General features: G+C 41.2%; 1 protein-coding gene across 1 annotated transcript in view; it reads left to right on the top strand.

Annotated features, from left to right (window-relative positions):
* Positions 1–14,428, top strand: part of ece2a (endothelin converting enzyme 2a) — a 78,007-nt gene that overhangs the window by 1,210 nt on the left and 62,369 nt on the right. Inside the window, exon 2 of the mRNA XM_044369214.1 lies at positions 1,030–1,192. Coding sequence (XP_044225149.1) covers positions 1,033–1,192 — 160 coding nt within the window. The 5' untranslated portion in view covers positions 1,030–1,032. The remainder of the gene's footprint in view (positions 1–1,029; positions 1,193–14,428) is intronic.

Below are 14,428 nucleotides of genomic sequence, written 5' to 3'. Positions count from 1 at the left end.
GTTTTCATATTATTTGCAAATGTTTTAATTCATAAACTAAAACTCCTTGAAACTAATCTGAAAATGATTTTCTTTTTCTTTGATTTTAATTCTCAAATGCAGTCTATGATATCCATTGCAAACAGCAAAAACAGTTACAGTTAAGTTTTTTTGTGTGTGGATGTTTTAATAGCATTATTTTTCTTTGTAAACTCTGCACTATATTGTTTTTAATCCATGCACAGAATTTTTATTCATTATTTATTCTTACATTTTTTTCCCGGTTAATTTTTTTAAAAATTTGATTTGGTTTTGAGTATTTTGATATTACATATTTACTTTTGCATACTTTTTAGTACTGATGTAATGGTAATTAATTTATCACATAATAACTAAAGATGTTGTGTTTTGATTATTGTTCCGTGAATGCTTCTACAAATATTATGTATATTTGAGGAATTAAAGCCTGTGAAAGAAAAAGCAAAAACATTTTTTAGAGAGATCAGTGAAAACAGAGATACCAAATCTAATCTGGCAGGAGGGGAAATTTGTTTTGCAGCCAGATGATCCCTTGAACACACAAGTATATAAAACATAATAAAATAAATAGAACAGTAGAACATACAGTACAAATGTGTACAAACACATTTTAAACCAACCAGCAAGATCACATAAAACATCATGCACATATATATCGATTGACACCACTTCATGGTAATGATGTGTAGTATCACCTGAAGCTATATGGGATTTTTGAATTGGAGAAAACCTGCATGCAGAATTCTGCAAAAATATGTAAATTGTACAGCATGCATGCAATTCTGGCAGCACCGACGACAAAAACAAGCGACCCAGCTTTAAAATGCCAGAAGAAAATCATAAAAAGGATTCCTCTGAGTCAGTTTATCCTGAGGCTCAGTGAATTAATATGTATATGTACTGTGATGGTTCCTGGATCAGAGCTTCTGAAAACATAATCACAGTGAAAGCAGTTTAAGTGTTAAATTCTGCTCTAACAATCATTTTTTGTCACATTTACATGTCACACAGAATATGGACCACCTGCCAGATGATAACTCAAGGTACAAAGATGTCGACTACTGGGACGAAAGATACAAGACAGAGCAGTGTTACGATTGGTTGGGCAGCTTCTCCAGATTCCAGCATCTTTTGGAAAAACACATCAAGAAAGAAGACTCCATTCTGATACTCGGTTAGTAGTTTTAAGTTGGCTGGTAGCCTCTTCTCTGTATCTTATCACCACATAATGCTGCATAAACAAAAACAGGACAAAGAGTTCATTATCCAGCTTCGAGTCCAGCTGGGGACTTTTGTTGCATGTAAGCCTTTTCTCTCTCTCTCTCTCTCTCTCTCGCCACCCATTTCCTGTCACCTCTTCACTGTCTGCTGTCGGCAAAAACGCCTGTCACTACTTATCATTATAACTGTCAGATCATCATCTTGGTTGTCAACGCTGTCGTTACTATTACTGCGTAGAATCATGATACCTGAGTTTTGGTGCCAATGCTTGAGTTTGATATCTGAGGAATTAAAACATGTTTTGTTTTTTGTTTTTTTTTTTAATAAAAACCCTTTTCATTTAACAAAATAAATAGATGTGAAAGGTTTTCTAAACACAAACAGCCATTAATGTAAATGGCTCAATGGTGATTGAAATCAGGAACTATCTGATCAAAGACTATGAATCTGACCCGGTATTCACTGCTAACTTTCTCTCAGTTTGTGTTAGTCTGTGTTACAGGCACATTTCAGTCTGTACCAAAAATGTTCAATAACACCCCTACTCTTAAATTCTCTTTAATGAAATCCTCATAACTTTACTGAGGTACAAGATGTCACCAAGAAAAATCCTTCTGGCTTTGTGTGTTGTAGCGATGTTTCTATCACAGACTTATACTAAACATAGTGTATTCTTTCTGTGAATAATATAATAGAGAGTTTGTCATTTATTATTGATAGAATCAACACTTTGGCTTTTGAGTGAAGTGTTCACAAATGTCCACAAGATGTCACTGTTCCATTAAAAATAAATCCACTTCTCTTGCACTCTCACACTACCTGCAGTACCTGGTTTGATGGCCCTGCAGCTTGTGTAAAACATGCTGCAAAAACATTTGAAGTATGTACAAGGTGTTCTGACTGCTGAACATAGAGTCTGTCTGTATGGGATCTGAGGCTGAGTAAATTATGAAACAGTGTTGTCACTGGAAGCACAAATTCTTCAATGCTACCTCTTTGGTTGCTACTTGTTTTAAGTCTGAATTGACCAGTTTATTATTTGCATTTTCAATCAGTAGCATAGTGCGCAGTGATAGACCTTTGCATTACAAACAGCCCTTGAAGTGGTTCTTCATTTGATTGTTTTATTATGTTAGTCGTGATCAAATCACAAAGCTGCACACTTTGAGGTAGTACCGTATTTGACAAAGACTAATTTGGACAATTATAAAGTTGTAAACAAGTTGTGTTAATGATTTGTTATCTTGTTTATCATTAGACAGAATAGTACGCTGAAATGTCTGCTGTGAAGTCTCTTGTTTTTAGACTGTTATACCTCCACAGAAGCCTAGAGGGCTATGGTGGTCTACTTCTTTTTCTCATGCGAACCTTGTTTATGCATGCACAGTGTGTGTGTGTGTGTGTCAGGGGGTTTGTTAAATTTGTGTCAGGGAGTGACAGGAGCTTTCTGCTGTGTGTGTCAGTGTGTGGGGGTAAAAAAAAAAAAGGGGGGGGGGGGGGGGGGGACTTGCAAGGTTGTCAGAAGTTGGATATTCTTTGCTCGACAAAAAACTCTCTGCTACTGTCTAATTCCTGCACGACTACAATGCCAGTATACATCCAACTTCATTACACCTAGAGGTCTTTCTCTTAACGTTGATGACAATGGTCCGGTGTCCTGCCTGCTTCAAATCACATCCCTGAGTGAGGATATTGACTGACAGGGGGGCATACACATAGTATGCAGCCTCACTTTTTCAATGTGCGTCATAGGCACACTTACAGCAGAGGTGTGAGTGGGCTCTGGAGTCTGATATATGAAATATCCTCCCTGCATTATACTGCAGCAGGCAACACCAGGGCAGACCACTTCCTGCACGTTGATTTATACCCAAAGGAGAGCCATTATATTGCTTGAGAGCTCTCATCTCGGAGGGCATCTCTCTCTCTCTCTCTCTCTCTCTCTCTCTCTCTCTCTCTCTCTCTCTCTCTCTCTCTCTCTCTCTCTCTACTCACCAAATCATGGAATCGCACGTTTCTGTCACCAGCACGTGTTGTGGACTTCTTTAACAACACACAGATAGGGATATATAGGGCTATATAGGGAAGCCTACTGTAAAGACGTGTGAACCCTCACGTGTTGTAGACATGAAGAGCTCTTAAAAGCACTTAAATATCATCACGCTTGGACAAACGCCTGCCACGGTCGCACACATTTCCCGGCTACTCTCACTTGTCAAGTCTGTAAATCCAGAGAGACTATTGGCTCGTATAAAATGACACAATGAATTACTATCACCACAGGGCGACCAGGGCATAACTTGGCAGGGAGATGGGAGAGGAGGGAAGACGTAAAGAGAGATTTGAGGCGCCACGGTGCTGTTGGTGTGTGTGATGAGTGGATAAAGGGGAAAGGAGATGGAAGGGAGGTAAATAACTAATCAGGTTTAGGCTTCTCCATTGTCTCAGATGGAGGTCATTTCCATTATGATCATCTGTACAGCACAGAGAGGAAGAGAGAGGGGAGGGAGGGAAGCGTGGATGAGGAGAACCAGAACACTTTGCTGCATGCTGATGACAGTTTCATTTTCTTTCTCCTATCTCAGTTTGTTTCTACGGTTTCGTATAGTGTGTGCTTTCTCCCCACAACACTTGTTTCCTCTGTGCTTTTCTAATGTCTGGAGAGGCTGGCTTCCCCCATCACCCAGTTTTCCCTCCCCACCTTCTTACTAACCTAGTTCTGCCTTCAGATATTATTCTTTCTTTGTCATGATCTCCCACTCAGCAGCATTAGTCCTCTCATCCAGACTGAAGTTACACACAGTCGCCTCTTACTGTGGATTTGCAATAATCTGAAATCAAACTAGATAATGCAAGCATGCATGATCAAACATTAGTGTCATCCCTACAGTATGAAGGATTTAATCAATAGAGATGGGTGAACTGTATAGTAGTGGCACCATATGATCATAGTTGTACTTCTTTAAAAGACAAGTCTGGTGATCTGGTCTATATTTAGGGAGTCTTGAAAAACTTCTTTCACCTCCTGTCATCTTTGTGATATTCTATATTTTTCTTATTCCATGAAAAGATTTAATGTTCCCCTATTACAATGAATATTGGCACTGTAGTTTATTTTTAGTCAAACACACCATCCTGCTGTAAATACTCACTAGCAGATCAAAACTGTGGTGGAAAATGAAAATAGTTCCCAACATACGAGGGGGGGGGGGGGGGGCACAGAATTTCATTAGTACCTTTCTAATCCTCTTGGAAGTGCTCTCCTCTCCTCTCCTTGAGATATGATACACTCATCTCAGAGTTTCTTCCATTCCTGGAAACATTTCATGTTGTCACCGTGTCCAGAGCCTCCTGCGCTTCTTCCTGGATCTCTTCCGCGGTGGCAAAGCTTCTCCTTTTCAGTCCCAATTTTAGTTTCACTAAGTTAAGTTGTAGACATAAGCTACATAGCGGCAAATCCGATAACTACACGCTACTCACATGGTAATGATGGCCTCTTGGAATTTTTGGGTCTCCCCTCGTTTACACTGTTTATCACTGTGGACACTTGACACTGTCTGGACGCTGGACATCCTTTATGAAAAAAGTATGCATTTGTGACCTGTTTTGAGAGATTTACATCTTCAGTTGGAAAAAACAGGGTTGGTGCTGAGTGCCATAGACACACATTTCCTTTTAAGTAAAAAATACTTCACTAGATAATGTAATATTTCACTAAACTTTACTTATAACAATCATAACTAAGCAGCATTGTACCTGTTGTCACTTCATCTTGTAGTGTAGTTCTTGTCCTTTACAATTAACCCTCTTTTATGTTCTCAGTTTTTCAGTTTTTCAACATCACACGATTTACATTCACAAAAAGTAAAAAGACAAACTTGGTAAGAGTATTTTTACGAGGATCAGTTTTCTAAAGGAGATTCAGTATTGATCGTTCTGTCTCCTGTGATAAGGTGGTAAAGTCATACACAACAGATGAATAAAAATATCCTTTTCAGAAGCTGCACTGCCCACTCAGACACCCACTTCAACCACAGAGACATGAGGTCAGCCTTGTTTCAGCTTTAAAATCATTCATCATGATGAACTGAAAGCTGACTTTGGTTCTTACCTACAGATTAAAGTACTGCAACATGTTGAATAATGATATGGATAACCAGAAAACATGCACATGCACTGGACACTAACAAAAAAACAGAACTATTATTAATATCCCTATTATATAATATTATTTTTAAGGCACTGTGTGTCTAATAAGGCTCCATAATGTGACATAACTGCTCTTTACTGGCCGGGCTGGCTGCATGGTAAGATAAAGGCTTGGGGTGGTGTGTGTCACAGCATTGCGTCAAGCAGTCTCTGACCCTCCACCTGACCTGTATGTGTGTTCACAACATTACCGAGCATTAGCAATGATCAGCTCGCACACGGTCCAGTTCCCGCCTGCCACACAGCCACAGCTCCTTCTTTTATGGTCTGCTCCAGGCTGCTGCCAATGATGTAATGACCCCACGTCTCTCCGTGGTCAGCGCTCATGCCTCGTTCCCCAAGGCGATGGGGTGATGATGTAATGGCTCTATTTTCCTGCAGTGTGTAGGGTTGAGATATGTGTGTGTATGTGTGTGTGTATGTGTGTGTGTGTGTCAGGTATCCCGGGGGTATCTATCTGCTTTCTACGTTCTTTACATCTCACCATCAGTGCACCTGAGATCATGATACAAAATTTCCACAGACAGATGAAGGACATCTACCTTTCATTGACCACAGGGCTGCTAAAATATGTGCTGATATTGCTGTAATAGTAGAATTTTTATCTGAAGTGCTTGGTCATAAATAAAGGGAAATGGCTGGAATTACTGAAGCTTTCTCAGAAAAAGACACATGCAGAAACACATGCATATTATCAGATTTTTACTTTCTCATGAACAACTGATCATCTTGTTTATTGGTCTTGTTAACTTTTGGTGAAGTTATGGTTCGCTGCTCAGGGGTAGACTAACCTGTACAGGCTGTCTATTGGTTTGTGTGTGTATGTGTATGTGAGTGTGTGCGTCTGTGTATGGATGTTAATGTTGGTCTGTCTGTGTGTCTGTCAACTGTCTGAACATCAACTATTCAATGGATTGCCATGAAATTTTGCTAAAACTAAACTAAAATGCATGATGCCCAGAGGATGAACCCTAATGACTTTGGTGAACACGTGACTTTTTATGCCTCCACGCTTGTGACAGCCGTGGCCGGAGGCGTTATGTTTTTTGGTTGTCCGTCCGTCCCATTCTTGTGAACGCGATATCTCAGGAACACCTTGAGGGAATTTCTTCAAATTTGGCACAAACGTCCACTTGGACTCAAGGATGAACTGATAAGAATTTGGTGGTCAAAGGTCAAGGTCACTGACCTTACATAACACGTTTTTGGTCATAACCCAAGAAACTTAATACCTTTTATCAAATTCCTTCAAAGTCCTCACTACAAATATTATGAGTCTGGACAGACATGGATGTAAACTGCAACTTGACCGGCTGGCAGAAGCACACAACCGCAAGGCCGTATTTCTGTTTTTTTATCATTCATTTTTTATTGAAAGATCAAGAATTCAACAGGTAAAATCAATAAACATAACTGTTTTCTTTGAAATATGACAACATTCTTCTCAAATGTTAAGATGCTGCTTTTCCTTTTCTTTTATGATAGAAAACTGAATATTTTTGAGTGAGAAGGTTCATTCTTGACCTTGGAAATAGTTTAATGAAACAATCTTAACTCAAGGAAGACTTACTAGCTTTTTCCAGGCCTTTTAACTGTATCTCATGGTCTTCAGCAGCAGAAGGAAACTTCATCTGCTCATGATGACTGTGAGATGTAGTTGAAAGTTCCAGAAAAGCTAGTAAGTAAGAGTTACAATTGTTTTGTCAACATGAATTTCTTAGGGTTTTGGAATGTTTTTGGAGAAAACTAGCAATTTGAGGAATCATCTTGGCTATATTGTGATTGGTGGTATTCTGACATTTTATCGACCAAACATTTACTTGATTAATCAAGAAAATAATCGGCAGAATAATTGATGAATAAAATAACTGTCAGTTGCAGCCCTATATGCATCTACAGTTATAGACTTAAGGGGAATGTTTAACCCTCCCTAAATGTCCTGCATTGCTCCCTTTTTTGAGCTCACCCACTGACATCATCAGCCTGCCACTTCCTGGGTTCCTTCATCTCCTGAGGGTGATGTAAGCAGTGTTTATTGGCGAAGGAATAGCAAAGGACAGTCATCAGTGTGACTGTTGAGTCAGCTGTTGTAACCATGTATGGCCCCAGTATCTTGACTACAATGACATTATGTGTTTTATAAAGAACATTACTACACGCTGGCAACAATTTAACCCCTCTAACGTCTTCCCTCCATCACCCTCTCTGTCAGCTCGCCCCATCATGCTTATGCTTTTCTCTCTCCCTCCATCATGTCATTCTATCACCTCACTTCCACCATTTCCTCCTTGCTGTCTCACCTCTCCTTTTCTTCATTATCTATTGCCTCACTTGTGCCTCTTCTGCCCTCTCCCTTTGCCTGCTTGTCAGTATTTGGTATTAAAGACCACCTGGGTGCCCGGAGCCAGTCCAGTTATATATAGCTGGAGCAGAGGTGTTTAGTAGCTGCACTTTTCACTAGCTGTTGGAGGGCTAATATGTTGAGCTACGGCTCATTCAGAAATTGGCATCTCATTAGAGAAGTGCACATTTCTAGAGTAGCTGTCAGTCATGTCTGCTGTTCGATCTTTGTTGTATACTGTAACGTTTCATGCCATTTTTCAATGTGAGAAAAACTCTTGTAGACAGCTGTGTAAAGCTGTGAGTAAAATCCTTCTACACCTGCTGGATGGTTTTGCAGGTCAGATATGCAGTTTCATGTTTGTGTGCTTGTGTATAATGAGATAAAGTTTACCCACGTAAATAAGAGTCTACTGGTTGTGTGTAAATCTGTGCAGGACATGTCAAGCAAGAGGATTTGATTTCACTGTTTACAGGGAGATCTTAGGTGATGATCCTCTCACGTCCCCTTTTTTCCGCAGTGTTAGAAATGTACACACACACACACACACAGATACAGAATGCTGATGGGATGGAAAGTCACTGGCAACACGGAGAGGATAGGGAGCGAGTGAGAGAGATTTGCAGTCAGGAGATACGTCTTAGCAGCTGTCAGAAGATCCACCTGATATCAGATCCACTGTTGCTCATGGGAGTTTCAACCCTCCTTTCTAAACTTGAGTTTCACCATTTTTCCATGTAACCTTTCCCTCGTCCCCCCCCCCCGCCCCCATCTCTCCCCCCTCAACTCCACACTTTCCCTGTCCATTTTATCTTCACTTATCCTCCCCTCTATTTTCACCTTCCCTTTCTTCCTTCCTTCATGCCTCTCACTCTTCGCACAGACAAGCACACACATGCACACACTTCCTCCCCGCACTCGGAATAACAACACCAGTGAGGTTGTGAGGTACAGGCAGCTTTCAGAGGAATAATAGAACCAAGAGACAGGCCCCCATTTCACGCTTGCCCTTCCTCTTATTGATTGCAGCCCTTCCTTCCTGTGGCGGCTGAAGGCGGAGCACGTCTGATCAGATAGGCTTGTATCATCTCTGTCCTCCCCCCTGTCACTGCCCTACTTTGTGCTGGCAGCTTATTCACGGTGGTGTTTAAGGAATCTGTTGGTTTTATGTATTTAACAGTGGCCTAATTCTGCTGTGATTGTGAACAGTCAGATAAACAGATAAGTTTACATGTTAATCAGACTGATGTCATGGTCCTGCATTGACAATACAGTAGGGTTTGGATGTATTGTTCAGCTGCTAGTCAAAACAAAAAGCAGCGAGGAGGTAGTAATGTTGTGTAGTGTTGTTTTTGGATAAAACCGTTTTGTCAGAGCAAGGTAATGCAGTGATAAATGGAGCTGCTCAACAAACAGAGGTAATAGAGGTTGTTTTGTCTGCAGTGTCCTCTGGCCTCAACTAGAGGGAAATTAGCCACATACACACACACATATATATGTATACTGTCCATGCACACACAAGTCTGTACATCACCGCACAAACTGCCTTCACCTAGATGTGCTGAAACATCTGCAGCAAATGCAAAACTGCAGCAGACGAGGTGTGTTGTGTGAATGGATGGTGGGTTGAATGAATGAATGGCTGAAGGACTGAATGACTGAATGAAAGAAGAACATAGGAGGTGGAGGAGGGTGTAGTTTGAGGCACACGGATGCATCCCCCCCCCCCCCCCCCCCCCTCGCTCACTGCCTCTTCCCTACCCTCCCCTCTTCTCAGCATCCGGATTGGCTGTTTTTCGGTTTTCAGGGAGCCCTCACCATGCAGCAGTCAGTAAGTCAGTAGGGGCAATCCTCCTTGCATCCCGCCTTCTCCTCCTCTTCGCTCTCCCCTCCCTTCCCCTCCACTTTTTGCCGCTGTAAGGAGTGGTGCTGTTTATGAATGAGCCTCAGAGCCGCAGAATGTGAATGAAGAATAAGAGGGGGAGCGAGCAGATAGGGGTTCAGGCTGAATGAAATGCACCAAAAACAGGGAGGAAAAATGGTGGAAGGGATGCTGAATGAAAATCACAATGGTGGGAGGGGAGTGAAGGAGGGGAGAGGAGGAGATGGTGGTGTGGTGGTGGGGGGCGATAGAAATGAAGAGGATGGGAAATTTTATTGGAGAGATAGCCGTGCTCCAATTGCTGTGTCCCTTTAGAGCTATCACTCTGTGTGTGTGTGTGTGTGTGTGTGTGTGTGTGTGTGTGTGTGTGTGTGTGTGTGTGTGTGTGTGTGTGTGTGTGTGATAATGTCCACCCTCATAGGTATGCAGATCAGGGAGGATGTTAGGAAGGAGGATGCCGGGACCAGTGGCTGCTTTGCCAATGGGAATCTCCACTACCTAACACACACACATACGCGCACACATACACAGCGCTTCTCTGCAAGCTGGTGCTCCGTGCTTTGAATAATAACGGGGTTACCCGGGCAACCAGGCTAGGATGATCGATGGGCCTGGCCCTGATAAACAGAGCACAGAGCGAGAGCGCTTGTGTGTGTCTGTGTGTCACAGGGTTTCTGATGTCGCAGTGGGAGTTTCTTTGTTCTGGGACAATTAGAAGATATCTTATTATCAAATCTCTTCCGACCTGTGATTGTGTGTGTGTGTGTGTATGTGTGTGTGTGTACGTAGACTGCACACAGGCTCACAGGATGTGTGTGTTTGTGTTAGCAGCAGTGGAGGTGTGTGGATGTTTGTGTGTGGACGTGAAGCTTTTTCTTTTTCCTTTTTTTTTTTTCAAGCGAATGACTCCCTTTCTCAATGACACTGAACGCCCTTGGTGAAAGGGCTTGTGGGGGCGGACTGTGGGGGTGACCACACAACATCACACACACTACCCTGACTCATTCACTTACGGTAATAATACGGCCATTGGAAGGGGAGAGGCGGCGTGGCTGTTACTCACTCCCACACAGAGTGCCAATTATACAGCTAGCCAATGAGTCCGGCTGGCTACTTGATTTGATTAAATGCGTGCTGCATACAGTGATGTTTTTTTTTACAGGTACTGTTATTGTGAGGTTAAGCCAGTGTGTTGGAAAACATTAAAGAGGTTGGGTGAAGAACAAAGATGTAAAAGATGTGACGGTAGTAAAGAGTGTAGTCAGGAGAGGAGCTTTAGTGAACACATACTGTAAGAAGAGATATGCATAGAAAACACAATCTAACTGATCTAACTTCTAACTTCAGAAAGTAAATGTGGCATGAGCAGTTTGTGGGGATGTTTTAAATGATACCTCTGTGTTTGTCAGCACATCATAAACAGTGAAAAAACATTAGCCTACACCGTGGAATTATTATTTTAATTTATAAGAAATTGCTATGTATTTCCTACTGGAACATACTGTAAGTACAAAATACGAACGATTGAGTGTCACAATATCTAATAAGTTATTCATGAACTTGTTAGGGCTACTTTAAAGGGTCAGTTCACACAAAATGACAAAGAAAGACATTATATCACTTATCTAGCCATTTAGAATACTTTTGGTTTTATTTGGCACAGTTTTGAGATAGAACAGGGAGGAGTACGCTCTACACTTCCTTAATATTAAAAATCCTTGAAGGTGTTACCAGAATGCTACTAGAATTCACATATTAGGCAAGTGCTCACAAATTTACTTCTTACATTTCACTTTTTAGTAAATGATTGGCAACAGTCCATTATACACAGGGACATTTCTTTAAAAAATGTATAAAATGATTAATTGATTATCAAAATAGTTGCTGATTAATCATCTGTTGATCAACTAATTGTTGCAGCTCTAGAGTTTTGTTTTCAGTGCTTACAGCATTCCATTTCAAATTTTAACAACCACATCACTTTCCAGAAATAATGTCCCCATTAAGTGGTTTTAATTTGACTATTTGAAAGCTCCAGTCCACATCTGAGTGCACATTATCTTTTCTCCCCAACCAGTCCACATACAGCATTGCAGCCAGGCGTGAGTGCCTGCAGATGCGTTTGGAGTGTCAGTGGGTGTTGCTGTGGGTGTGTGTGTGTGTACGAACTGAAACATGAAGGCCTCTCACGTCAACAACCATATATAATACACTTAAAAAAAACTGGTACATTAAACTGCATTGGTACAGCATGTGTGAGTGAATTATCTTCATATAGGCTTTCATGAACCTGAAAGTCAATTTGTTTTATGCTACAAGCACAAGATCCTAACAAATCTGTGTGTGTGTGTGTGTGTGTGTCTTTTGAGGCGAGTGAATATATTGGTGATTTGAATTCACGCAGCCACCTCTATTTGCACTGCACCCTCCTGCATCACATTACCCTCCCTCCCCTCTCTCTCACCTCTTCTCCCTTCCTCCCTGTCCCTGGCAGAGAGGAGGAGGAGGAGGAGGAGGAGGAAGAAGGAAGAGTGGCTGGTGAGAGTTGCATCTGCAGCCAAAGTCGGCTCTCAAGAGCTGAAGTGTCATCCTGTAGCTCGCTGTGCATTTCTCACAAAGACATTATGTCGACCTCAAAGAAGGGTCGTGTAAGTGCATTTGGAGTCGCACTGCTCATAGGTCATGAATACCAAGAGACAAGCTTCCCTTGCTGTGACAATTGCTGCACAAAAAGTCACTTTCCATTGGCCTTTTGTACAGTTGAATCTGTGATTCCAGCGACAGGCTTTGTCCTAAACAATCAACGTGTTAGATGTGAAAATAACAGCTATTACTCTGTGTAAAGACTTGAAGAAGCTTTGAGAGAGTGACCTGATTTCATGGTGCTCATACAGGGTTGAACAAATGACTAAATGAGCAATACAGATGCAGGATGCAGGGACACTGGAGCACTTATGGACCTGCTGTTAAGCCAAGAGTGACATAGCCTGAGGCACTTCAGTTATGTTTGAACCTGATCAAAATGATCCACTTCAATCATCGATGACTTGAGTATAAAACAGCATATTTTTCCCTTCCTCAATTAGATAATTGGCAAAGATTGGGCAAAATGAGGACACACTTGGATCCAATTGCTCAGCCTATTCAGTCATGGATGCATGTGTGTAAATATGTAGTGCAGCATGAATACAAATTCACCCCTGATCACATAGGACTAGTAAACTGTACATAACTAACTTTGTGCATATAGCAGAATAAACCTTCCAGCCACAGTTTAACAACCTGTGTCCAAGGTTCTGAAAACTGTACTAATCTAATACTGCACACTAATGAACACATATGCAAATGACCAACATTTAGACATTAAATTATACTGTTAACTTCATGTGTAGAACTGTGCAGATGCAGTGCTTTTATCTAAAGGATTTTGTGCCTGTTTGTGTCAGAGAGGGAGAGGGAGAGCAGGGAAAGCCCTGTCAGCGAGGTAATGGCACTCTGTGTGCGTCATTGATGTCCCAGTGCATTTAGCTCTCTGCAATGACGCACTGTTGCTGCAAGCCTGCGGTAGTAAGGAAGAGTTATGTACTTCAATCACCTGTGAAGAGGTGTGATGCTGTGCATATTTTGGGGTCTGGATACGAATCTCCAATAGAATGAAGCTCTACAGCAGCAGACACAGATTGACTGGTTTCAGTTAATTTACAGAGTGTACATTGAGATGTAAACGGTGTACTGAATGGACCAATGCCCAGTTTAAATCCACTATCCGAGGCATGCTCATTTTGAAGTCTTCTTTATATGTGCTCTGCTGCTGCACTGTGTGGCCGATATAGTAAACATCAAACACAATACAACTGTGCCCTAATTTCATACCACATACTCTACTATTTCTTAACAGTTTGTACTTCATGCTAAGAAATTTCATAGAAGAAATTAACAGAAAATGGCACAACATGCACCAAAAGATTTCAATTAAGTAGTGACTTCAGAATGCTACTGCCATTAACCTCCGAGGAGAAAGAAAATAGTTTCTCCAAATACTTAAAGCAGCTATAATCAATAGTTTTACATTAATGATGGATCACATGACTATGTGTATGTAAAAGTTATCGCTCATAGTGACAAACCGACAGAGAATTATAACTCGACTCTACAGTCCTGCTCAACTCTGCTGAGCATTTTAGTGTCTTTCAGCTCAGTGTTTTGGTTTTATAGCCTCTAACTTCACTGTTTTTGGTACACTCATCAGTGTTGACAAAAAAACCTAAAAAACCTCTGATGAACCTACTTTACACTACTTAGCACCAAACAGTAGACACACAAAGTTGGTGACTAGTTGAACATTGTGGAGCATTTAGCTGGTTAAGAGCCATATATTTCCTTCAGGATTTAGTCAATACTAAACAGAGCTAAAAGGAAGAGTAAATATTGGCCTTACTTTCATCAGGTGGGCACATACATCACTCTGAATTAATGCTATTGTTGCTCTGTATCAGCTGAATCCTTAAAAAATGGACAAATTTGCCATATTAACTTAAAAGGTGATTACAATGTTTACAGCTTGTTTGCGCAGCCCCCCAAGTGTCCAAAAATCTGTTAAAGCACATTAATACTTCATTTTTAGTTTTTCAACATGTTCCCTGGAGCTTTTTCACCACTCATGAATTTTCTTCAGCTGTGAGTTGCTCCTCTATGTCCTACGTGAAGTGGCTTTGGCATTCACAGCATTTTTAAAATGTCATACTGTAGCAGGAAAG

This window comes from Thunnus albacares, chromosome 12 (assembly GCF_914725855.1).
Source record: "Thunnus albacares chromosome 12, fThuAlb1.1, whole genome shotgun sequence".
Taxonomy (NCBI): domain Eukaryota; kingdom Metazoa; phylum Chordata; class Actinopteri; order Scombriformes; family Scombridae; genus Thunnus; species Thunnus albacares.
The sequence above is the reverse complement of the archived record's forward strand: the minus strand, read 5'-3'. Positions and strand labels throughout refer to the sequence as shown.